This window comes from Hemibagrus wyckioides, linkage group LG17 (assembly GCF_019097595.1).
Source record: "Hemibagrus wyckioides isolate EC202008001 linkage group LG17, SWU_Hwy_1.0, whole genome shotgun sequence".
In the NCBI taxonomy this organism is placed as follows: Eukaryota; Metazoa; Chordata; class Actinopteri; order Siluriformes; family Bagridae; genus Hemibagrus; species Hemibagrus wyckioides.
Genome location: NC_080726.1, coordinates 18,190,705 through 18,215,829, shown reverse-complemented (window position 1 = coordinate 18,215,829; position 25,125 = coordinate 18,190,705). Strand labels below are relative to the sequence as shown.

The following is a 25,125-nucleotide window of genomic DNA, read 5'->3' as shown; positions in this document are numbered from 1 at the left end:
TCTATTATTTAGCTAATGCAGTATTTAAGTTAAAATACATACATGGCTTAGGTGAACAATGGACCAGAACAGACTCCATCATTCGGCTGTTCTGTCAATTGAAAAAGGAATTCTCAAAACTGTACACAAATACTAGTATGGTAATTGACCGTTTTGCTCAAGTCCAGTCTCTGAGATACTCTGTGATGATTCCACCCTCAAAAAATAGGATAGAAAAGTCACCAAGAGCATGAAGTAGACAAGATACAAACAGCAAGACAGATGAGAGTTGAGAGAACTAGAAGAGAAGAGAAGAGAAGAGAAGAGAAGAGAAGAGAAGAGAAGAGAAGAGAAGAGAAGAGAAGAGAAGAGAAGAGAAGAGAAGAGAAGAGAAGAGAAGAGAAGAGAGGCTGTAAAAAATAAACAAGCAAACAAAGAATAATACATACATTAGTGCCAGCATAAATGAGGAATGATATAAGAGGTGCATATAGATATATCTATAGAATATAGATTATTGTAAAATGATAATAATAAAAAATGATCTACACAGCACTGCCCCACACACAAGCTGTAAAAGAGATAATAATGCATGGCATACCTGTGTGAGAGAGAATATGAAATGAATTTAATGAACTCCTTTTTTAGTAGCAAGACTCCGAAATGATGAGAGGAGTCAGAAAAAAGATTGAATTAATTTTTTAAAGTTGCATAGTGTTTGTGTCAATTTGTGTTTATTATTAAATAATATTACATAAAAAAAAGCTCTTACAAAATGTGTTCTTGCTTACGTCTTCTCCCTAATTAGCCCCTGATGTTTCGGGCTCAGCCCCTGATGTTTTCAAATCCTAGAAACGAAGTGTCACGTCAGACCATTCGAAACCGTTTACATCAGCGTGGTCTGCGTGCTAGACGACCTGCAAGGGTACCTGACCACACCACCAGGCACAGGGGTCATTGTCTTGCATGGGCCAGCTGGATGAGGGACCAGTGGGCCTCAGTGCTGTTCTCTAATGAAAGTCGATTCACGTTGAGCAGAAATGATGGCCACCAACGATGTTGGAGACGTCAAGGAGAACACTATGCATCAGCCACTGTTGGTGGTGGTGGTGGTGACTGACTGGGCAGGTGTGTCTACTCAATACAGAACTGCCCTACATCTTGTGAATGGTACAGTGATAAGCCAATACTACCTGAATAACATCATTAATCCAGTCATTGTGCCCCTGCATGAACAACACAGGCCTAATTTCATCTTCATGGACGACAATGCTCCAGCTCATCGAGATCACATCATTAGGGAACGGCTGCTGGAGGCTGGGGTACCTCAAATGGAGTGGCCTGCACTTTCTCCAGACCGGAATCCCATAGAAAACCTATTGGATCAGCTGAGTCACCGTGTAGAGGCTCGTAACCCTGCACCCCGAACCTCAATGACCTGAGGGCCGCCCTTCAAGAAGAGTGGAATGCCATGCCTCAGCAGACAATAAGTCGTGAACAGCAAGAGACGTCATTGTCAAGCTGTAATTGATGGTCAAGGGCACGTGACAAATTATTGAGACATTGACATTTTTTGTTGTGGTATACCCACCACTGTTGTTGGCTTTTGTTACAATAAATTGTTTGAGATGAGGAAATCACCATTGCATGCTTCTACTTAAATGCCCTACTTTCATTATATAATATCACTGTAGTGTGAACTTTTTACATTTTCCATAAATTTCACCCAAAAGCCAAATATCATTAACTTTTTGTGAGTAGTGTGTGGGTGTGTGTATATATATATATATATATATATACACACTATATTGCCAAAAGTATTCGCTCACCTGCCTTGACTCGCATATGAACTTAAGTGACATCCCATTCCTAATCCATAGGGTTCAATATGACGTCGGTCCACCCTTTGCAGCTATAACAGCTTCAACTCTTCTGGGAAGGCTGTCCACAAGGTTTAGGAGTGTGTTTATGGGAATTTTTGACCATTCTTCCAGAAGCGCATTTGTGAGGTCACACACTGATGTTGGACGAGAAGGCCTGGCTCTCAGTCTCCGCTCTAATTCATCCCAAAGGTGTTCTATCGGGTTGAGGTCAGGACTCTGTGCAGGCCAGTCAAGTTCATCCACACCAGACTCTGTCATCCATGTCTTTATGGACCTTGCTTTGTGCACTGGTGCACAGTCATGTTGGAAGAGGAAGGGGCCAGCTCCAAACTGTTCCCACAAAGTTGGGAGCATGGAATTGTCCAAAATGTCTTGGTATGCTGAAGCATTCAGAGTTCCTTTCACTGGAACTAAGGGGCCAAGCCCAGCTCCTGAAAAATAACCCCACACCATAATCCCCCTCCACCAAACTTTACACTTGGCACAATGCAGTCAGACAAGTACTGTTCTCCTGGCAACCGCCAAACCCAGACTCGTCCATCAGATTGCCAGATGGAGAAGCACGATTCGTCACTCCAGAGAACGCGTCTCCACTGCTCTAGAGTCCAGTGGCGGCGTGCTTTACACCACTGCATCCGACGCTTCGCATTGCACTTGGTGATGTATGGCTTGGATGCAGCTGCTCGGCCATGGAAACCCATTCCATGAAGCTCTCTGCGCACTGTTCTTGAGCTAATCTGAAGGCCACATGAAGTTTGGAGGTCTGTAGCGATTGACTCTGCAGAAAGTTGGCGACCTCTTCGCACTATGCGCCTCAGCATCCGCTGACCCCGCTCCGTCAGTTTACGTGGCCTACCACTTCGTGGCTGAGTTGCTGTCATTCCCAAACACTTCCACGTTCTTATAATACAGCTGACAGTTGACTGTGGAATATTTAGGAGCGAGGAAGTTTCACGACTGGATTTGTTGCACAGGTGGCATCCTATCACAGTTCCACGCTGGAATTCACTGAGCTCCTGAGAGCGACCCATTCTTTCACAAATGTTTGTAAAAACAGTCTGCATGCCTAGGTGCTTGATTTTATACACCTGTAGCCATGGAAGTGATTGGAACACCTGATTCTGATTATTTGGATGGGTGAGCGAATACTTTTGGCAATATATATATATATATATAATATAAAATAATAATTAATTCATTTGGCCTTTCTCTGCCTTTGACTGTCTGTAAACAAATATTACTTAATAAAATAAACTGAGCCTACAAACACAAAGTACCTATTGTTTATTTCTGTCCCTAGTTTGCTTTTCCTGGTATCATATTTTCCAATGCAGACTGGACATATTGGTATAAATAACATTTGTATAAAAAGATTTGTCATAAAGGACACAGTGGCATAACATAAAAGCAAATAACAGTATGGATTTAAATCACTAGATTACATTCCACTCTAAACAAGTATCAAATTCATATTTTCCATCATATGGATAAGGTTTAAAGCATTAACCAACATTTTATTACCACATTCAGAATGAAAGACTTGGAACGGGAGGTGAGGGAAACTAACAGACTGCATAGCTTAAAGACCCTGCTAAGCGGAGAACTAGTCATTTCTGTTTCCTACACTTTGGCTTTGGTTGGTTTATAGTTTTGTTATTCTAAATGTGATCCACGTTTGCGTAAGTAGATGTGCCGAGGTAATTGGCTATTAACAAAACATTGCAATTATATTCTGCTCAAATGAACGAAATGATAAAAAATATTAGTTTATTTCGCTGAAAGAGATTCAAAGATCCAAGTCAGTAAAATGATCTGAAATTCCGCCCCTTCTCCCCTAGCAAAGTATCCAGTAGCTATATTGCCATCCAGGTATTTTAACAACCACCAAAGTTTATGTGGTGACCTTCATTTCATTTCATTTCATTTCATTTTATGTCCGAGAGAACATTGCCATTTATGATAGATTGGTGACATTGTGACTGGTGACATTGTTGCTGCAGCTGCCTCTCCTGCTATGGTGTAATCTGTTGTTTTTTTGAGGTTCAGAAGGTGTTAGGATGATGTGAGCCAAATTTGGTGAAGACTGGACAGCATTTGGAGGAGAAGAAGCGATAATGGCAGTTAGATTTAAGTATTTTGAGCATGTTATTGTTCCAGGTTTTGTGTCAGTGTTCAAGGTTGCTGAGATACAGCATCACTTCCTGTTTGCTGTCAGATTCATCCTTGGTGTGTTTTGTCCAGACTGGTCTGAAGATGGTGTCTGCCACATGTGGTGTTATTTGGACATTGGTAGAATTTGATATGTCACTTCACTTCACTTTTGGTATGTTCACTTCAGCCTATTCCAGGGAACTGCAGGGAAAAAAAGAACCATGAATTTGTCGCAGAACTTCTTGGGAATATTCAGTGTGTGGTCCTGAAGATACTTAGCAAGTTTTATGATAATATATAGATGCATCGCTGTGGTACATACTTACATGCCGTTTTATTGCATTTGCCTGAACGTTTCAGGAGAATGGTTTTGAATATTTGGAGGAGGAGTAGAGAAAATTGCAGATAGATGTAAGAATTTTTAGCATGTTTTATTGTAACCTTTGGCCAGTAATGGTGTTGTCACAAAAAGTCGATGCTAAGATCCTCAAATTTTGGTTTGGTGGCTTCACAATCCACTTTGCTGGCACATTACAGGAAAACCATTTATGAGGTAATCTTTTGTCAGATAATTCTATGCTGAAAATGAAATGTTCCAAATTTGGTGTAGATTGGAGAAAGTTTGTAGGAGGAGGTGCTTGATGTGTTAGAAGCAGGACCCAAGGGCCAAATTGTGATGGCTAGATGACTGGATCAGAGCATCTCCAAAACTGCAGCTCTTGTGGGGTGTTCCCGGTCTGCAGTGGTCAGTATCTATCAAAAGTGGTCCAAGGAAGGAACAGTGGTGAACCGGTGACAGGGTCATGGGTGGTCAAGGCTCATTGATGCACGTGGGGAGTGAAGACTGGCCCGTGTGATCCGATCCTACAGATGAGCTACTGTTGCTCAAACTGCTGAAGAGGTTAATGCTGGTTCTGATAGAAAGGTGTTAGAATACACAGTGCATGATGGGTCAGGCATCAAAGGGGGGTATTAGGCATTAGACAGATGTTATGCCAGTGGTCAATGTATATTTCATTTACCGCTTATCCGATCTATACTCAGGTCACGGGTATATATAATATATCCCACCCACTAACAGGTGCCATGATGAGGAGATCATCAGTGTTATTCACGTCATCTCTCACTGGTCATAATGTTATGACTGATCGGTGTATATTTATTTGTATTTGAAATGAAACTGTGTAAGATCATATGGGTGTGATGCTCAGGGGTGCATAAATGCATAATTCTACTCTACAGTCTAACAGTTTAATTCTACTCTACAGCCAAACAGTTTAATTCTACAGTCAAACAGTTTAATTCTACAGTGTAACAGTTTAATTCTACAGTCTAACAGTTTAATTCTACAGTCGAACAGTTTAATTCTACAGTGTAACAGTTTAATTCTACAGTCTAACAGTTTAATTCTACTCTACAGCCAAACAGTTTAATTCCACAGTCGAACAGTTTAATTCTACAGTCTAACAGTTTAATTCTACAGTCGAACAGTTTAATTCTACAGTGTAACAGTTTAATTCTACAGTCTAACAGTTTAATTCTACTCTACAGCCAAACAGTTTAATTCCACAGTCGAACAGTTTAATTCTACAGTCTAACAGTTTAATTCTACAGTCTAACAGTTTAATTCTACTCTACAGTCTAATTCTACAGATCATACCGTGATTTTATTTATCATACTTCCTCACCCTCCCCTGAAACCCTCCTTCCTGCCTTGGCCACTTCCTGAACCACCAGCCACAAAGCAGACATGCCTGTGTTGCTGTGTATGAAGTTTCATTTTTGAAGTTTGCCTTTGGTTTCCTCTAAACCACAACACAACATGACAACACAACACAACACAACACAAGCGCTTCTAATGATACGTTATTTTGTGTAATTCAGGAACTTTCTTTCATATTCTTTCTTGCAACACAGCTTGTTATGAAAAAACAAAGCACGTTGCGCATAACGGCTGATTTTGAAACCAAACAATGCAATTGTGAACGTTTTCATGTGTAAAACCTGTGCTTAATAGTACTCTTATACCAGCGTGTGCATTAGATCCATAGACCTGCTCCTTCTGTTTTGTGAAAAACTTCCCCAATGACAAACAAACAAAACAAAAAACAAACAAGAAAAACAGAAATGAAAATAACATTTATTATTCCTTAAAAATAAGAAAATACTTACAAAAAATACAAAAAAAAAACAAACAATCCCAGATAATAGTTTCTCATACTGAATGAGCAAATAGTGTGAATTATTTTGTATAATATTTGTTTGATTCAATCCTTACTTGCTTTGTTTTACGGGATTTTAAGGGTTTTTTTAAATCAGATTTTTGTTACAATTTTTAAAAAATTCAAATTTTTTAAATTATTGTATATTGCTATTGTAAAAATGTTATGACATATTTGGCATTTGTTTTTCATTATAATTATTATTTATAATAATAATAATAATTTAAAAATATTTTTTATTAATATAATGTATTTATTTAGATTAATATAAGCTGTTTTTAAAGGAAAATTATTTCTTACTTTTATATCTCTTTACTGTTAATTTATTCTTTTTTCCAAATCCAGATTTGATTTATTTCTCATGACCTAGTGTGTTTTTAATAGATTTGCAGTCAGACTGTAGTAATGATTGTAGATGCTCAATTTATTCCTATAAACCGTCTAATCCTCTGCTATGGGATACATAAAGACTGTTTTTTCCATCTGCTTCTTCGTGCTCTTGCTTTCAGAGATGCGAACACACCGCGGCCCGGTTTTATCAGCGTTCTACAGGCTGATCAAGTTTCTCTGAACGATTTAAAACCTTCAGTGGGACTGGATCTCGATGTGTTTGTGGCTTTCCAGCTTCAACAGGTGCTGAGCAGAAACTCTAAGGATCCTGTTACAAACCTTACACTAACTCTGCATGGCAACAGCCTCCAGATATACTTCTCTCTCTCTCACACACACACACACTCACCTGTGGGTGCCAGCCTTCAGTACCAAGACCTGAGGAGTCACAGACTGATAAAATCCATATCATGGCAATGGGAAGAGATTTGGATTTTCTCACCTGTATAATGTAGATTTGTGCCTGAAAGCTGCTGCTGTAATCATACAGACTGTCCTGTTACTCATCCTTAACATACAGCGCACACACACACTACCTGCATCACCTGGAAGATTCCCATCTGAGTCTGGTTCCTCTCAAAGTTCCTCTTCACACACACACACACACACACACACACATCCTCACACTACCTGCATCACCAATAAGATTCCCATCGGAATCTGGTTCCTCTCAAGGTTCCTCTTCACACACACACACACACACACATCCTCACACTACCTGCATCACCCGGAAGATTCCCATCTGAGTCTGGTTCCTCTCAAAGTTCCTCTTCACACACACATCCTCACAATACCTGCATCACCAATAAGATTCCCATCTGAGTCTGGTTCATCTCAAGGTTCCTCTTCACACACACACATCCTCACACTACCTGCATCACCCAGAAGATTCCCATCTGAGTCTGGTTCCTCTCAAGCTTCCTCTTCACACACACACATCCTCACACTACCTGCATCACCCATAAGATTCCCATCTGAGTCTGGTTCCTCTCAAGCTTCCTCAACACACACACACTACCTGCATCACCCATAAGATTCCCATCTGAGTCTGGTTCCTCTCAAGCTTCCTCAACACACACACACACACACTACCTGCATCACCCAGAAGATTCCCATCTGAGTCTGGTTCCTCTCAAGGTTCCTCTTCACACACACACACACACACACACACATCCTCACACTACCTGCATCACCCATAAGATTCTTATCTGAGTCTGGTTCCTATCAAGATTCCTCTTCACACACACACACACACAACCTGCATCACCCATAAGATTCCTATCCGAGTCTGGTTCCACTCAAGGTTCCTCTTCACACACACATACACATCTCTCCTGAATGTCTCATTAAGGATGTAAATCATGTAACAGCAGCACAGTCTAGAATATCATCCAACTTAAAGAACTTCAGATGATCTTCAGAGGCTTCCTGTTCCTGTGTGCGATGCTTTTTTTCCTCACTCCATGTTTGCATAGAGTGATTATTTTAGCTCAGAGCAGTCTGGTTGTTCTCCTTCGATGTCCCTCATCAGCAAGGTGCTTGCAGAAACACGGCTCACAGGATGCGTTTTCTTGTTCGGACAATTCTGAAACACTCAGTCCAGCCCATCTAGCACCAAGTCGCTGCAATCACACTTATCTTTCATTTTCTATCTGTATGATTTTACGCACTGTTCTGCTGCCACATGATTGGCTGATTAGTGATTTGCATACATGAATAAACATACACTTGTTCCTAATAAAGTGCACACTGAGTGAGTAGCGGGATTCCTGCAATGCTGGAATCAGGACAAAAGCTGGAGTCTCGAGGAGTGTTTTAATCGGGCTAATCTGAATCAAAACAAAAGGATTAGGACACAGATTTGGTGGACATGCTGCAGGACAGAACATATTTCCAAAGGATCGAAGCAACTGACACAGTGGATAATTCTTTATACAAGTCTTTAATGCTTCATTTCAACAACAAAAAAAAAAAACATAGGCAAGTATTAACAGTATTGAAATCAAACAATTTGGTTCTAGGCTATGAAAACCAATGCTGTGAGTTGCATGAACAGAACAAAAGAAAGCCGAGAGCAACAAAGCTAAATAAACAAAAACACAACCGCTACAGTGTGTTCAGTCCCTTTTGTGACATGGTGAAAGTGTATATACACACACACACTCACGCACACGTGTGCGTCAGCCCACATAAATACATTAAAAGGAAAAAAAAAAATAAATAATTACAATCAGGTTCTGATTATGGAAAGGAAGTCCAACAGTCTGTGATGTCCTTCATGGGGATTACGCATGTGCCAGTAACCTTTAATAAAAAGCCATTAAATGATACGTAATTTCCCATCATCAGTGATTCTATCAGTATTTCCATATGATTATATGAGTACAGCCCAGTGATATTAGGAATTGATAAATTGAATAAAATGTTATCGCAATATTAGATCGGATTATTGGCACGTGCATAATAATGTCGTCTGATCAGGCAGCATAAAAGTGCATGCGCTAATCTGAATAAAAACATCGGCTACTGATGTGTAAAGCACGCTTCTCCTCGCGCACTGCATCTTAATTTTCTCCCTCACACACACACACACACACTGCATGTTAAAGGCATATACATGCCGAAAATCATATACATCAAATAGCCAGTTTCAGCCCCGCCCCCTCTCTCTGTAAACGACCGCCCACCTCCTCTCTGCTGTTCAACAGTTTTAATATAATTTATTACGAATAAACCCATAAACATTTCAGGAACGCTTGTAAGAATATTAAAAAAAAAAATAAAAAAATAAATCATTGCAGCAAATCATCCATCAGAGAAAAGGCTCCTTCCTCCATCTACTACCTGGTTCTTCGTGAGTAGGCTAATGAAGGCATGACCCTTAAGCAATATCCAAATCAGCTTCCCCCTCTCTGTCCGTACTAATTAACATTCGCTAAAAAAAAAGACTCCGCCCTCTCTCTTTGTGCACCGTCTTCTTCCTTTCCGTTTGTGTGAAATCCAAAATATTTGTGGCAAAGCATGAAGCAAGCATAATGTATGCATAATGATTTCGTCTCATGAATATTCATTAGTAAACCCCGCCCTCCTCGTGTTGTCACATCACCCAAATTCACAGCCTCTGCTTCACCTAACTTTATGACAATGTTCATCAGTTCTGACTCTGAGGAATATTCAAAAATGCATATTGCTTGTCCTGCCCCCTATGCTAATGAAGATGGAGTGATAAGAACATTCTCATGGACTATAAAGAGTTTCTGAGAGGCAAAAGAAAAATGTTTGTCCTATTGTCAGAAGCTTGCAAGTTCAAACCCCAACCCAGTCCTCTCGCCTGTCAATCACAGTGACACCAGCCAATCACGGGTATCTGTGAGCTCATGCACGGGGAAGAGGGCGGACTGCGCTTTTGTGCGTTATGCTTGTGTTAGTCTTCGCCTTCTCTGGTTGGTGGCTGTTGTATGACGGGGTATGTGAGTGGGAACTGGGAGGTGAACAAAAAATTGTAATAATGGCAAAATAGAGTCTGACTTTTCAGGAAGAAAATATGCTCAAACACCAACTGTCACAACATACACACGAACAAACAAACCGTCAGTGCTTGAGACCTGGTGGGTTTATTGGAAAAGTTAATGGAGAAGCAGCTGTGGGTCCCAGTGACTGAAAAGACAGCAGGGGTATTAGACTAGATTAATCTTTTTGCTTTAGCACGAGGAATCTTGAGGAGGAAAACCGATGCATCTGATTGGACGAGGCAACACAGATGAAGATTAAGTTTATAGCATCAGCCTTTTACATACAAAGTGTCAAAGAACTGGAACGAAATGACAGCACGGCTTTGCTCTCCAACTTTCAGCTAACTGCACTGAACCCTGACACGCTGCAATGCAAAGGTCTCCCTGTTTACCTTTAGCATTAGTTGAAGAAGTTAATAAAGAAGAAGAAAAAAACACCTCTGATTGGATGAGGGACAACCGAACTAGCTTTTTGAGTTCAAAGGAGTTGGGTCAGATCGGATGAGGGACAAGCAAGAGGCAGAGCTTATCGTCTCTGATCAATTAGTTAGCTAAAAAAAGAGGGTGAGGAAAGAGAGAGGGGGGTGGAGAGAGCAAGACAGAGGAGAATCATGGGATAGCAAACTGCACCACCAGCTCTTCTTTGGCGTCCACCTTGATCTGTGAGATGGCACTGTAGGCGTACGCTGCCACTTTAGACACCTGCCAGAGAGAGAGAGACGCAGAATAACACGCTGCATCTTCAACATACACTTGTGTGTGTGTGTGTGTGTGTGTGTATATGTATGTATATATATGTGTGTGTGTGTACCTGCTGGATGTCGGAGTAGGGCACTAGGTCACTAGCGAGTACTTGGTGAGGTTGGGAGGTGAGGGAGGGCAGAGGAGGCGGCTTCTTCTGACTCAGAGTACTGCTTAACACTGCCAGCTTCGTGCTGCCACGGAGAGAGAGAGAGAGGGAGAGAAAATGAGAAAGAGAAAGAGGGAGAGAGGAAGAGGGAGAGAGAGAGAGAGAGAGAGAGAGAGAGAGAGAGAGAGAGAGAGAGAGAGAGAGAGATGTTAACACAGAGCAATGCTGTCAGGGGCAGGGCTTGACTAGAACTAGCAGTCAGGTGGTCTAAAATCCATCCAATTAGAATAAGCACAATTCCTTAAAAAATATATAGCTGCATATCATTTTTCTGAGTGAGTTTTCAACTCCGCATTAAGGCTTCTTTATTCTTTTACTTTCTCATTCTCGTTTGTTTCCCTTTTTTGGCTGTTTCAGTTGACTGGATCAATTTTCATTTTACACTCAGATATATGCCTAATAACACACAAACACACACACACACCTGTATTGCCTGGCTTTGTCCATGTACTCATGTTGCTCCATTCCCTGTGAGTCTGCAGCTGATACATCGATAATGTTTCTGACAGAAAGGAAAAGACAAATCAGTTTATGTTTCCCGTGACACTGAAAACTTGACAGCTCTGTGTGTGCGCGAGTATGTGAGTCTCACTGTGCAGTCTTGTTGATGATTGACAGCAGAGCCTGCTCGTCTGTGCGGGTGGACGAGATGTTGGCCGGGTTCCGCTCTGTCCCGTTTGGCGGTTTGCTGTCCGGGTTCGGGTGCGGGATCAGCGGCTTGCGCTCGTCTCCATCCTGTCATGCGGAGCAAAAAAAAAGTTGTTATTTCACCGTTCACTGAAACTGGATAGTGGCACAGCGTAAAGGAGGCACATGATTCCCATAATGCACTGTGCTGCCGTTCACTACACACTAACACAGGGAACAGGGATTTATGATTCAATCTGTAAACAACGTGGTTGTAAAGATCGGCTCTGTCCCAAATGCTGGACTTGTATTAGTGTCCCTGCTATTAAATCAGCCTTTTTTAAATAAAACAAACAAAAGTTTACAAAGCATTTGGAACACAAACATACATCCTTACTTGACTCCAGTTGGAAAAAAAAAAAAAAAGAATAATAAAGAGTGCCTTATCCTAAACCTTCCCCTAATAGGTGACAACCATCCAGAGAAACAAAGTTGGGTCTGTTAGACTCGGCTCTGTCCCAAACGCTGCCTTTTCTTCTTAGAAGGTCAGCTACATCTTTAACTTTCTTGTTAAAGCCTACTGTTTGGGACACAGCCTTAAACATACCCCAGCCCCACACCCACTACACACACACAAACTAATTGTACATACAGCCTGAAAAATAATCGCTGTGTCTTAAAAGCCTCAGAGCTCCCTACAAAATGCACTAATTTTGGGAATGGGATGAGGTTCTGTTTGTTGACAGCACGGTTTAACATGAGTCACGTTCCTGTGACTGTCCCTAATGTTTAAATAGGAACAGATGCCAGCTTACTCACAATTCCCTACACTGGCAAATGCAGCGCACTCCGAGACTCAATTGCCCTTTCTGACCAAATCATCTTAAACCCACTAATTTGACTTATTGCCCAACTACAGTCAGATTTGGATCAGGGGCAGTGAGATGGTCTGATGTTCCTATCTTTAGCCTAACTTTGACCTAGTGAACGATAAGTCGACGATGGATTAGGGATCTTACCTGCAAGCATTTGGGACACTAAACCTAGCTGGGGCACTTAAACAAGTGCACTAGAGTGAATCCTCTCAGTCCATGTATTTAACGGAGTCCTTATACTTCGCACATGCGCACATATGCACTCCACTTAAACGGCACTGTTTGCACAGATAGGGTTAAAAACCTGGAAGCATGTACAGATATTATGAACCTCTCTACGAATTTTCTCACCAAAAAAAGGTGCAAACATGAACTGTCTCACATGTAGCTTTGACTTTTTAATCGTATTCAAACTGGTGAGAAACTTGCACCCAAAAAGCTAACCGAACACCATAGTTAGAGAATGACAGCTGTAGAAATCAGCTAATATAGTCGCATATATTTCTACAACTGGGTAGTTTATTATATAAGTACTTTAGAAGCAAACTCTTCTTTAAAATAGGCGATGATCATGCTAATATGCTAACACAGAGAGAGTTACCTGTTCGGGTGTTTCGCTCTCGCTGCTGTAACAGCACCCCATCGCAGCTCGAGCTCACTCAGACTTCCGCTTTCTCCCTCTTCGCTTTTATATACGAGGGAATTGAAACCCTCTGAAATATAGATATTTTTATTTCTTTAAAAAACCCTAACTCTTCTGTCTGGTGTTTCTGCTCGCGTTAAGGAGTGTCACATGACACCTTTCTGTGAACACAAGGCAACAACGTGACGACTTCCGCCATTGTAGAACCGAACGACTTCCGGAATTCGGTTAAATCGGTTTAAAAATTCCTTGCTAAATGTAAGAGTTAGCCGTTTTGTCTTAAATAAGAGTATAAAATATAAAATAAAAATATAAACACATGCATAAAAAAAATCATAATTTTTTTAGACAACATTAAAATTTTAAAAAGTCTGAGAAAACTTTTGATAATAATTTTTAAAAAACTATTTTATTTTACTTTTTGAAAACATTTTTAAAGTCAGCACACGTTATTCTTTTGTACATTTCTGAAGTCTTATTTTTGCTGTAAATGTTGCACATTTGGATTTATTGTCATTTATTAGCCTTGCTTTGTTAAAAAAAAAAAATCACAAATCTGGACACATTTTGTGGTTTGAACCAAAAAAATAAATAAATAAAAGCCTTCCTGTGATCGTAAAGGCATTCCAGAGCTTTCTCCATCCATGATGCTCTTACACTACATTCATCATACAGCCAAAAGATTACAGACACCTGATCCTCACACCCATCTCGTTCCAGATTTATTCTCCTTTGCTGTTATAATAAGCTTCTGGAAGGTTTTCTGCTAGATGTTGGATGGAGGCTGTGTGGATTTGTGTTCATTCAGCTACAAGTGAGATCAGATGCTGATGTCGGGATGTTGAGGAGACTCCAGACTTCCTGTTCATCCCAAAGGTGTTCAGTGGGGTTGAGTCAGAGTCAGGGCTCTGCGCAGGACACTCCAGTTCTTCCATTACAACCTTAACCTGAGCACCATGTCTTCATGGAGCTCAAGGGCACAGGGTCATCGTCATGCTGTACAAAGACATGCTATACAATTGTATGCTTTGAACATTATGACAACAGTTTGAGGAAGAACCCCACATGGGTGTAATGGTGTCCACAAACGTTTGGCCATATAGTGTGCTATCAAATTATCTACTTTCTTCTTAATCCAAATGATTTCTGCTAAATGTTTTTTGTGGTGTGATTGCTGGCTTTGTAGCTCCTCCTGGGCTTGAGCCAGAGGGAGGCTGTGACTCGCTCCTGCTTGGTGACGGCACTGAAGTCCATCATCTTCAGATGAGGAAGGGTAGCGATCACGTAGTTTCTAATAACACAGAAATAAAAGTAAAAAATTTAAATATCCTAATGGTTTCATCTTGTTGTCCCAACTGCTAGTCCAGTAAAAGCTTATGCTGCATGAACTTCAATCTTTACCTATAGCCATGTCGAGTCTCAATGTTGTTTCCATGTAGTGTGATGGTGTGCAGAAGTGGTAATGTCCTAAGCTTGTCCACCTCAGAGAAATTACACACCGAGTTACCATGGAGATACAACACACGCAACTCCACCAGCTCAGTGAGGACCTGAGAGAACGAGATGGTGTTTGATGGGGTCTGTTTATTCTGAATCAAGTTGATTCTCTGTTTGTTCCTTTGAGAGAACATGCTTCGTTTCAGCAAAGAACCCTTGTATGAAATGAAATCAATATCTGTGTATGTTTACCGGGTGAATGTGTGTGATGTTGTTGAAGGACAAGTCGAGCCAGGCGAGTCGTTTTGGCTCGACGAATAAAGCAGACAGTGTCTCCATAAGTCCGGTCATGTTCGATACAAGGTTGTTGTTGAGACGGAGAACATGGCTAGAAAATTTCCCCTCTGAGTTTCTCCAAGGTGTGTGTACTCCCTTGTTTGGTTCTTCTGATAGAACACCTGACACACACACACACATAACAGTGTTTTCTCAATGAGGCTAATATTTTAAATAGACATCTGAAATATTGTGGAATAATCTGGAAAATATTGTGTAACTGTATACTGATAAAAATACAATGTGTCCTTCATAATCAGTCAACAGTGATGATGGATGTCAAGTTGCTGTGGTATAAGGGGAATAAAATTCTTTAGAATACTTTGTCCATCCATCCATTTTCTATACCCGCGTTATTCTTAATCAGGGTCACAGGGATCTGCTGGAACCTATCCCAGCACACACTGGGGCCGAGAGGCAGTGGTACACCCTGGACAGGTCACCAGTCCATCACAGGGCCTAGAATACTTTGTAATTATTGTAAAATAATCAACCTTCAGGTAAAATCAGTAACTCTTAGTTACAAACATAAACTTACTAGTTGTGTAGGTTTATTAATATTTAAGTGGACTTGAAAAACACATTGATTAATGAATAGAAAATAACTTGCTGCGTTGGCCGGGAATCGAACCCGGGTCAACTGCTTGGAAGGCAGCTATGCTCACCACTATACCACCAACGCACGTGACAGTTGAAAACGATAGTAATTCAAGAGAAAACAAAAGAACTCTATTTTTTTTCTGTGTGACGTCAGAAAAAAATAGTTGCTTTCCATCAAACAGTCTTTATGTTTCGTAGACTTCATCGCTCTATTTAAAACAATTCACTTCCGGACTACATTAAACTGCCCGAGTCGCTCACGTGCCTGTCTGGACCAATCAAAGCACGCCGTCTCCATGCCGTCATTCTAGTCTTTGACGTAAAGCTTGTCTTTGCGAAATTAAACGCGATTTCACAGGTAGAATGATCCGAAGAATAGTTTTTAAAAAAATATACAATTTACAAACTACAACACAAATAAAACGGTGTACCATAAAACTGCTTTGTTTACACACCTTCTATAGAGCACAGATCTTTAAAAGAGAAGTCCACAGGAGCCCCGAACATGTTTTACCTAAACTTAAAGAAACATACACTTTAAACACGCAATAAATAAACATTTACCATACGACAAGCGTAAAAGAAACAAGCACACGATTACCAAGTGCACAAACTAACCATCCGACCGCAACCAGTGTCCCAAACATAAACGGTTACCAAGGAGACGAGCTGCACAGAATGATAGGAAGTGTAGTTTTTGTCCCTTTCAGGCTACATTCCAGAGAACGACCTTGTAAAAAAAAAAAGAAAAGAAAATGGCGTCCCATTAAATCTATTTATGATGTTTATAATATATCCTGTGATTTATCTGTTGTTTCTTATTGATTCGTAATAATCCCTATATACAGTTTTATTAATTTCTGACTGTCCTCATGACTCAACACACACATCTATAACTCCTCGCACATTATAACTGTTTACTTTACATGCTTGTATTTGCACACTTATTCAATTGCTGCTACTGCTATTTTTTTGTGCTATTTTTTATCATCATCTGCTGCTATATGTATATGTTTACAAGCATCTGTGTTATAAAGAAAGCGCTGGTTTACAGTTCCTCTGTTTTAATTTTTGCACATTTATCGGCACTATGTGTCATTTACTGTTTTGTGTTGTTTGTGTGTTTGGTCTTTTGATTGCTGTTGTAGAAAGGACATTAATTGGTTACATTATTTACTGTCCAGTGTCACCGAAATGAGGATGAGGTTCCCATCTGAGACTGGTTCCTCTCAAGGTTTCTTCCTCATATCATCTCAGGGAGTTTTTCCTTGCCACCGTCGCCGCAGGCTTGCTCATTAGGGATAAATTAGGGATAAAATAGTTTTTATTTTAGTATATATATATATATATATATATATATATATATATATATATATATATATATATATATATATATATATATATATATATATATAGTTTAAAATAGAAAATAGACACATCTTCTAATTCCATGGTCTTTCCTGATGTTTATTTCTTTCTACATTGTAAAACAAGTAGGGTTACAGTTGATATTGAGATATGTCTGCTACTGATAGTCTGGTCAGACTGATGGTCTGTAAAGCCAGCACCTGGCTCTAATCTGAGGTGATATCTATCTATCTATCTATCTATCTATCTATCTATCTATCTATCTATCTATCTATCTATCTATCTATCTATCTATCTATATGGTTGAAATTACAATAAAAGCTTCTTGACTTGGCTTGACATGTCAGTCGAACATGTCGACATGTCAGTTCGAACATCACGGTCTTGTGTAACGTTTGCATTTCTGCCTAAACTGTATAAAAAATTCAAAATAAATAGAAGCAAGCTTCTTTTCCCCCCTCAATTTGCTCTTTTGTGCCTTTTCTTTCTCTGTGCATGCAAAATGATTTTAAAGCACTTCCTCATGCCACCGCTAGAGGGAAACACACCACAGTAAACTAGGACGCTGGCGGTTTGAACTGATGGGTTTAGATGTTAGCTTAAATTGTTAAAGTGTGCGACATCAGGATCGGAAGAGGGGTGGGGCTACAAGCCGCTGAATGTGAAGGTGACAGACATCATTCCGATAGACAACACGTCTTACTAATGTCCTTTAAATTAGCCCATTTACTGCGAGTTGTTTTTCAACATTTTAAAAAAATTGACTGTATTCTGTTTGTTGTTACTCGATCCGTACCGGAAACATGATTTGTGCTGCAAATGCGCGGAAATGCGTCTACTTCTTGTGTGAAGTATGACGAAACGATTTAGTAACGAGTTTATTTATATGGCAGTATTTACAATACTGTTGTTTATAATAATACTAATAATGCTGGTGTGTACAGTACGAATCGTGTTTCCGGTACAGGTTCGAGCAGTGATGTAATTTGTAATACGTCATTTGTCCTCGACTAAAAAACAGCTTGTACTTCAGGTTCGTTACATTTAATATTACGGAGCATCTGTGAAACAAGTTATCGATTATTTATTGCTATCACTTACATTATAGCAGCTATAAACAGTCACTGCCTCACTTCTCTCTCTCTCTCTCTCTCTCTCTCTCTCTCTCTCTCTCTCTCTCTCTCGAAGCTGCTAAGGTATCATTGATACGTATCATTATAAAGTGATTTGTCTTCCCAGAAATTAATCACTGACTAATTTAACTTAGCATATTAAGCTTAAATGTAAACAAACCAACTAACAAACAAAACCTGAAGTGTTTAATTGGCTGTGTTCCAGATCATGCTCAGATATCTGCTTCAGGAGATCAGAGACAAGAAATTTGTATAATTCTGAGAAGATCTGGAGTTTTATATGTATTTGTATCTGTGTGTCTGTGTGTGTGTGTGTGTGTGTGTGTGTGTGTGTGAGAGAGAGAGAGAGAGTGTGTGTGTTTTTATATGGAAATGTAACTCAATTACTCAGAACTAAATAACCTCTGACTCAAGGATAACTGAGGTCTCTGTCTCACACACACACTATAACTATAACACACACAACTTGGGCAAAACACTGAAAGGCTTTTACTCAGTCTGAAACAGGAACACACGTGGGACACACACACACACACACACACAGAGTCAGTGTGGAATTTCTCAGTTTGTGATTCTTCACAGAGAAAGTGAGGACTGTTTATTCAAGTACAAAAAACAGCGCTATCTCTCTCTCTCACACACACACACACACACACACACACACACACACACACACACTATAACCATAACATGACAGACTTCTGCATTATATCCAACACTAAGTTTACCTCAGGTCATGTGATCACAGTTTTTTCCAAAAACCTTCTACTTCCACCTCAGTCTCCTGGAATGTGCCATGTGGGGCGGGGAAATTTTCCAGGATCTTTACAATTTTAGCTTTCACACATGCGTTGGTGGTATAGTGGTGAGCATAGCTGCCTTCCAAGCAGTTGACCCGGGTTCGATTCCCGGCCAACGCATCATTTTTTTTTGCCTCACTGTGCTAAATCTGGCATTGTGTTAAAGTTTATTGACCATTTTCAGCATTGAATCACTGAAGAAAACATACGCTTAAGCTTTAAAACAAATTTCTCTCTCTCTCTCTCTCTCTCTCTCTCTCTCTCTCCCCCCCCATCTTCCTCTCTCTCTCTCACCCCCATACACACAGCAGTAAGCCCACCAGTTCCTCTCTTACCCAAACATCCGCAGTCATTTATATTCACACTACAAATTGTGTATATCTGACTGGCTGTGTCCCAAATCCAGGCTTATCATCGCAGTCATAAAGGGCTGCCTCAGGCTGCATTGCCCCCCCCCCCCCCAACCACCGGTGCATATCTTAAATGTATCCCTAAAGGAAGCAATTGCAATGCAGTCACAATGCAGACATTTTCAAAAGTGCTACGGTCGCCATCTTGTTTCCCAATGATTAAAGCAGAGAACTAAGGCAGGCTTCGAACAGATCACAGCTAAGATAATGAGGGGGAAAAGCAACAAGATGGAAATACATATTGTTAGGGAGTAAATACACCAAAGTTCACAGAGATTAACAATCCATGATGAGACTATAAATAAATGTCTTTGATTTTGGAACATTTAAAGACATCTGATGTGGTTATATATTTATTTTTAGTCTTTATTATAAAACATACATTTATCTTTTCTCAGCCTGAACCAAACATGGTAGAATCTTGAAACTGAAGTAATCATGATTTAATGATTCAAGATTCAAGAAGAATCTTGTTGGAATGAGAACTGAAAATTGTGTAATTAGCTAGCAGAACTCATGAGTCTGGATGTTTTTCCAGATGTGTAGCTTCCGAGTCTTGTTCCTGACTGACAGGATTCGTACCAGGTGTGCTTTTCTGCTGCAACCTCATCAAGATTCAACATGTTGTGTGTTCGGAGATGCTTTTCTGTTCAACGCGGCTGTCCAGAGTGTTTTTTTTTTAGTTACTGTAGCCTTCTTGATCATCTACAGAACCTGATGTTTTTTGTTTTCTGCACCAATCTGTGTGGGTTAAAAAATCTCAGGAGATGAGCACTTTCTGGAACCCCAGTGAGATCCTTTGCTGTTCTGTTGTAGCTCATCTGTTTCAAGGTTCAACATGTGTTTTCAGATGCTTTTCTGCTCACCATGGTTGTAAATAGTAGCTACTTAAGTTAACTTTCAGCAGTTTCAGAAATACCAGAATACCCAATCAACCCTTAACCCTGTTACCTGAACTCATTCAACCCTTTTAAATATTTGGAATGCCCCTCAAGTCACACCCCTAAGGACGCATAAAGAAGAAAAAGAGAGATAGTGAGAAAGTAAAGTATTAATTTGCACAAAAATACATTACAAGAAAATTTAGAATGTCTTTACTGTCCTTGAGTGATAAGCATGGATGCTTTTTATACACTTTATGTGTATTTGATTAATTCTTTACTAAGAGAGAGAGAGAGAGAGAGAGAGAGAGAGAGAGAGAGAGAGAGAGAGAGAGAGAGAGAGAGAGAGAGAGAGAGAGAGAGAGAGAGAGAGAGAGAGAGCTCTCTGCGAGTGTTTTATTGACCATGTTGTGGCTCAGTGGTTGCATTGATGATCTGGTTTTGGAAGCTCAGTTTATCTAACCTCATCTCTTTATCCCGGAGGACACACACACACACATACAGAGAGAGAGAGAGAGAGAGAGAGAGAGAACCAGAGGGCTATAGTTTAATTTCACATCATTGTTAAAGACTTAGTCATAAACCTGAACTTGACATTATGCCATTTGTTCTATTCAGATCCTTTTGAAGTTAATGCAGTGTTGAAATACAAACGAATTTTATATATTACATCTAAATATTAATTCTATTCGTCTTCATAATAAATTCATATTAAAATCATTTCATCTCTATCTTAATTAAGCTTACTGCTCAAAACGTATGAAATGTGTGCCGCACTATCTTTATTAGTGTTGGACAATTACAGTTTGATTTACGACACCGCACGCCGTGTTTGCGGCAACGCACTCCTCGGTTTGCGTCAATGTCATGGCGGCCTACGCGGCTGGTTTTGAGAGCGCGGGCAGCATCGAGGAGAGAAGAGAATTAAAACGCAAAGCGCGCGAGGAAATTCTCCAAAAGGTAAACTGGGATTTATAACAGATTTAATACATGTGTGTTTTATTAGAATTAAGATTTATTACATGCAAAAAAACGAGTATAAATGAAAAATCGCACCCCCAGGAGAACGTCGGCGCGTTGAATAGCTAATGTTTTTAGCCGCATGCTAAATAGCTGAGTATTCTCAGGGGTCGCCTATCCCTATCTTCTGCATCCTCAACACTTGCACCCACTAGCTTCATATCCTCATTTATTCCATCCATATACCTCCTCTTTGGCCTTCCTCTTTGCCTCCTGCCTGGCAGCTCCATGTCCAACATTCTCCTACCAATATACTCATTCTCCCTCCTCTGAACATGTCCAAACCATCTTAATCTGGCCTCTCCCTAACTTCCACTTTTTTTCCCACAGCAAAGTCCACAACCCTCTGTCCTTCAAGGTTCCTTTCCTTAACTCCAAACTTGCCCATCACCTCCTCATCACCTGTGTTCCCCTCACCAACATGCCCAGTAAAATCTGCTCCTATCACCACTCTCTCACCCGTGGGAATACTCTCTACCACCTCATTTAATTCACCCAAGAATCTCTCCTCTAACTCACAACCTACCTGTGGGGAATAACCACTAACAACATTCAACATCACCCCTTCAATCTGTAACTTCAGACTCATCACCCTATCTGACACTCTCTTCACCTCCAGAACATTCCTCACAAACTCCTCCTTCAGGACCACACCTACCCCATTTCTCTTACTATCTACACCATAATAAAACAGCTTGAATCCTGCTCCTATACTACGAGCCTTGCTACCCTTCCACCTGGTCTCCTGTACACACAGTATATCCACCTTCCTTCTCTTCATCATATCAACCAGCTCTCTACCTTTCCCTGTCATAGTACCAACAATCAGAGTTCCTATTCTCAGTCCTACACTCTTACCTTTCCTCTTCTCTCTCTGTCTACACACTCTCCTCCCTCCTCTACTTTTTCGACCAACAGTAGCCCATTTTCCACCGGTGTCCTGTAGGTCAATGGCGCAGATGGCGGTTGTTGTTAACCCGGGCCTCGACCGATCCGGTATGAAATTTAGAGTATGGACATTTCACATGATTAAATTTGGCAGTGTTTTATGTCGGATGCCCTTCCTGACGCAACCCTCTCTATTTATCCGGGCTTGGGACCAACACAGTGTATTCTATACACACTCTAAATAAGTTTACTTGTCAATAGAGTCTTCAGTAACAGGGTCTGTACTCTATATAATGCTCAGTGTGTCCAATAATGAGTCGTTTAAGATTCAGATTTTTTGCTTTCTGTACAAATATATTATTAAAGGAACTACTCATACAGTCTTTGTAAGTGTGTGTGCGCGTTGCGTACATGCGTGCGTGCGTGTGTGTGTGGTGTTTAGTGGTAGTATCACAGAGTATATACAAGTGATAAGAGCTCCTCCTCTTTTAGTGAGTCAAATCACTCGATTCAGTTCACCAATAAGAATCGACTCATTATTGACTTGTTTTTCCCTGTTTTGTAAACTAGACAGTTTATGAAAGTTTAAAGCGATTATTCATTTTAAGAAATAAAATTCCCATTGGGATGAATAAAGTATCTATCTATCTATCTATCTATCTATCTATCTATCTATCTATCTGTCTGTCTGTCTGTCTGTCTGTCTGTCTGTCTGTCTGTCTATTTGTCTATAAATGAAATGACATTACATGTTGTTGCCGTTTACAAAATATATCAAACCCGTTGAAATAGAAAATAGAAAATGATCTCCTTTCCTAATACACTCGATTTATATGCTACCTCTTCATACTGAGTTATGATCAGCTCTTCTTTGCTTATCTGTGGCTGAAATAAAGCATTTGGCTACTTTCTAATTGAGAATATATCAGTATTTTGAATCATATTTGAGTCACTCAAATCAGTGTTCAGTCGGACCCAGATGTTTGAAAGAGGTTTCCATAAAATCATTGTGATCAAATAAATCTGTAAGAATAACAGCATTGTCAGCATCTGAAAATGCTGAGGGTTCGACTCAAAGCTTTGTTTTTAAAAGCCAGTGACAATAAGAGCAGACTCTAAGCAACTGACTCAAAAAATCGACTCGTCAGAAAGATCTTGAGGAGCCGACTCATAAGAACTGACTCAAAGAATCGACTTGTTTCCGAAATGTTAGTGACGTGTCATGTACAAACATTTTTTAAAATCCCAATGATATGCTGCTATCTCTTCTCCAGCTGTGTTAGCTTTAACAAACACCAGTGATGAGAGTGAGTGTGACATCAGATGCTTCAAAACACACTCACACACACACACACAAGCATCCGCAGAACAGAAAGGCTTCAGGAGCCTTATTAAAAGGAAACCACCTTCTGCTCTGTCTCTCTCTCTCTTTCTCTCACTCTCTCTCTCTCTCTCTCTCTCACTCACTCTCTCACACCCCCCCCCTCTCCCTTTAGGCCAAGCGTCAGTATGAGAAAGATGAGCGAAGAGAGGAACAGAGGAAGGCTCGAGGTGAAAACACCTGGATGCTCCCAGATATTGAGCAGCGACTGCAGCAGATCACTGAGGTGTGTGTGTGTGTGTGTGGAAGGGGATTAAATAATGCTACACTAAATACTGTTTGTCCTCTAGAAAATATAAGAGATTCAGATAAGAGTAATTTAGAACACTTTTTCCCCGCTCCTGTCCATTTAAGCCCCGCCTTCTAACATCTTTGTAACCGTTGAGTATTTTTGTTTGTTTTTAGGACAATTCCGTAAAGAGCAAGAAGAAGAAAAAGGAGAAATCCAAAAAGAAGAAGAAGGAGAAGAAGAAGAAAGTGAAGAAAGAGAAGCCAAAATCCCAGGGCGAGCGCTCTTCCGATAGCTCCGAGGTCTCCTCGCTGATTGTTTACATGTTGTCTCTTTGCCAATTGAGCATTTTTATTTTTCGCTTTCTTCATATATTACGTTTTTTGTGTCCTTACTGTTTATGTACATTTATGTGTCCTTACTGTTTATGTACATAAATTATGTCTGCATGGTGATTGCTTACAGGACTCTGATAATTGGGTGGAGGCTCCGCCCACAACAGGAAATGTGGATAAAGCATGGAAGATCTCGGACCAGACTCAGACCCCAAGTGTCTCCACCAGTACTGGCCAAGTATGTCTTTTGTCTGCAGGAGTGTGAGAGAGGCTGTGAGTGTACATGAGTGTGTGTGAAAGGATGGAAGAAGGGTGTGTGTGTGTGGATAGAAAGTAGGGCTTGAAAGTGTGCATTAGAGGGTGTGAGTTTGCATGAGTGTGTGCGTGTATGTGTGTATAAATGAGAGAGAGAGAGTCATGGTGCGAGTGTTTGGGAATGTAAGTGCCATGAGAGTGCAAGTGCTATGAGTGAGTGTGTGAGACTCGCCACTCTTCATCTAGTTTTTCCAGTCAGCAGGTGCTTCGTCCTAAACCAGACATGTTGCCCTATTTTGGTAATTTTCAAAGTACTGTGCAGGAAATCCAGACAATCCCACAGCGCACCTCACAAGGTTAGCTCCAAGCACAACACCTACTGTAACATTTGAAAAGCAGCACATTGTGTGATTTAGGACACGTCCATAGACTGATGATTGTGGGGTGTATTATGGTGTTTATGTGGCTTCTATAGTAAATCACATGTGTGGTTTGGGACACGCCCACAGTGAACTCACAGTGGCAAGAACATTGGTGTTTGTGAACATTGGTGATTTTGCTTAATGATCGTCTAGGGATCAGGAAGCCGTCCAAGACACTTCAACTACAAATTAGATGTTTGTGTGTGTTTGTGGGAGATGACCATCAAGTGCACGCTTCTGAGTGCACTCTTTAACTGTTTGAGATTGATACTTAAGGGTTTAATGCTTTCGTTATCAGTGTACTTGTCAATGTGAGTGTGTGTGTATCCGTGCACTCAGATCGTTTACTCGCACGTCGTTTAACGTTTGGTCCTTCAGCAGAGAGATGAGTGGATGACCTTTGACTTCCTGGCCCTGAAGACGACATCGGTTGCCGAG

General features: G+C 40.4%; 3 protein-coding genes and 2 non-coding genes across 8 annotated transcripts in view; 2 read left to right on the top strand and 3 right to left on the bottom strand.

The window, feature by feature from the left end:
- Positions 1-8,548: 8,548 nt before the first annotated feature.
- lamtor1 (late endosomal/lysosomal adaptor, MAPK and MTOR activator 1) lies at positions 8,549-13,381 on the bottom strand. Its single transcript, XM_058414206.1, has 5 exons — positions 13,151-13,381; positions 11,640-11,782; positions 11,472-11,549; positions 10,949-11,072; positions 8,549-10,839 (listed from the first exon to the last, which is right to left on the bottom strand). The coding sequence occupies exons 1-5, from the start codon at positions 13,190-13,192 to the stop codon at positions 10,747-10,749; spliced, it is 480 nt and encodes a 159-aa protein (XP_058270189.1). The 5' UTR covers positions 13,193-13,381; the 3' UTR covers positions 8,549-10,746.
- Positions 13,382-13,636: 255 nt separating this feature from the next.
- On the bottom strand, positions 13,637-16,222 carry lrrc51 (leucine rich repeat containing 51). 3 transcript variants are annotated; one of them, XM_058413971.1, is made up of 5 exons: positions 16,184-16,222; positions 16,021-16,084; positions 14,882-15,087; positions 14,594-14,742; positions 13,637-14,483 (listed from the first exon to the last, which is right to left on the bottom strand). In XM_058413971.1, exons 2-5 carry the CDS (start codon positions 16,070-16,072, stop codon positions 14,342-14,344), a joined length of 549 nt encoding a protein of 182 aa, XP_058269954.1. In that variant the 5' UTR covers positions 16,073-16,084; positions 16,184-16,222; the 3' UTR covers positions 13,637-14,341. The 3 variants fall into 3 exon arrangements, with proteins under 3 accessions (XP_058269954.1, XP_058269953.1, XP_058269952.1); XM_058413970.1 differs by having other exon boundaries at positions 16,021-16,079; positions 16,167-16,206; XM_058413969.1 differs by having other exon boundaries at positions 16,167-16,204.
- Positions 15,576-15,647, bottom strand: trnag-ucc (transfer RNA glycine (anticodon UCC)). Its single transcript has one exon. It is a non-coding gene; the product is annotated as a tRNA-Gly (tRNA).
- A 2,692-nt stretch (positions 16,223-18,914) lies between the features above and the next one.
- trnag-ucc (transfer RNA glycine (anticodon UCC)) lies at positions 18,915-18,986 on the top strand. Its single transcript has one exon. It is a non-coding gene; the product is annotated as a tRNA-Gly (tRNA).
- A 2,018-nt stretch (positions 18,987-21,004) lies between these two features.
- The window catches only part of cwf19l2 (CWF19 like cell cycle control factor 2), an 18,626-nt gene continuing 14,505 nt past the window's right edge, over positions 21,005-25,125 (top strand). Inside the window, exons 1-5 of one of the 2 annotated variants that reach the window (XM_058413617.1) lie at positions 21,005-21,117; positions 23,562-23,672; positions 23,852-23,977; positions 24,141-24,248; positions 25,069-25,125. The exon at positions 25,069-25,125 is cut by the window's right edge and continues 63 nt beyond it. In XM_058413617.1, coding sequence (XP_058269600.1) covers positions 21,025-21,117; positions 23,562-23,672; positions 23,852-23,977; positions 24,141-24,248; positions 25,069-25,125 — 495 coding nt within the window. In that variant the 5' untranslated portion in view covers positions 21,005-21,024. Of the gene's footprint in view, positions 21,118-23,561; positions 23,673-23,851; positions 23,978-24,140; positions 24,249-25,065 lie in introns of both variants that reach the window. The other variant, XM_058413616.1, reaches the window with a different exon arrangement.

Bases quoted from the DNA above. Each gene is read 5' to 3' on its own strand.
- lrrc51 (XM_058413971.1), bottom strand. From the start codon at position 16,072: ATGTTCGGGGCTCCTGTGGACTTCTCTTTTAAAGATCTGTGCTCTATA. The intron at 15,088-16,020 runs GTGTGTAAACAA...TGTGTGTGTCAG, and splicing joins AGATCTGTGCTCTATAGAAG to GTGTTCTATCAGAAGAACCA. The intron at 14,484-14,593 runs GTAAAGATTGAA...CTGTGTTATTAG, and splicing joins GAGACTCGACATGGCTATAG to AAACTACGTGATCGCTACCC.
- lamtor1 (XM_058414206.1), bottom strand. From the start codon at position 13,192: ATGGGGTGCTGTTACAGCAGCGAGAGCGAAACACCCGAACAG. The intron at 11,550-11,639 runs GTGAGACTCACA...CCTTTCTGTCAG, and splicing joins ATCATCAACAAGACTGCACA to AAACATTATCGATGTATCAG. The intron at 10,840-10,948 runs GTACACACACAC...TCTCTCTGGCAG, and splicing joins CCTACTCCGACATCCAGCAG to GTGTCTAAAGTGGCAGCGTA.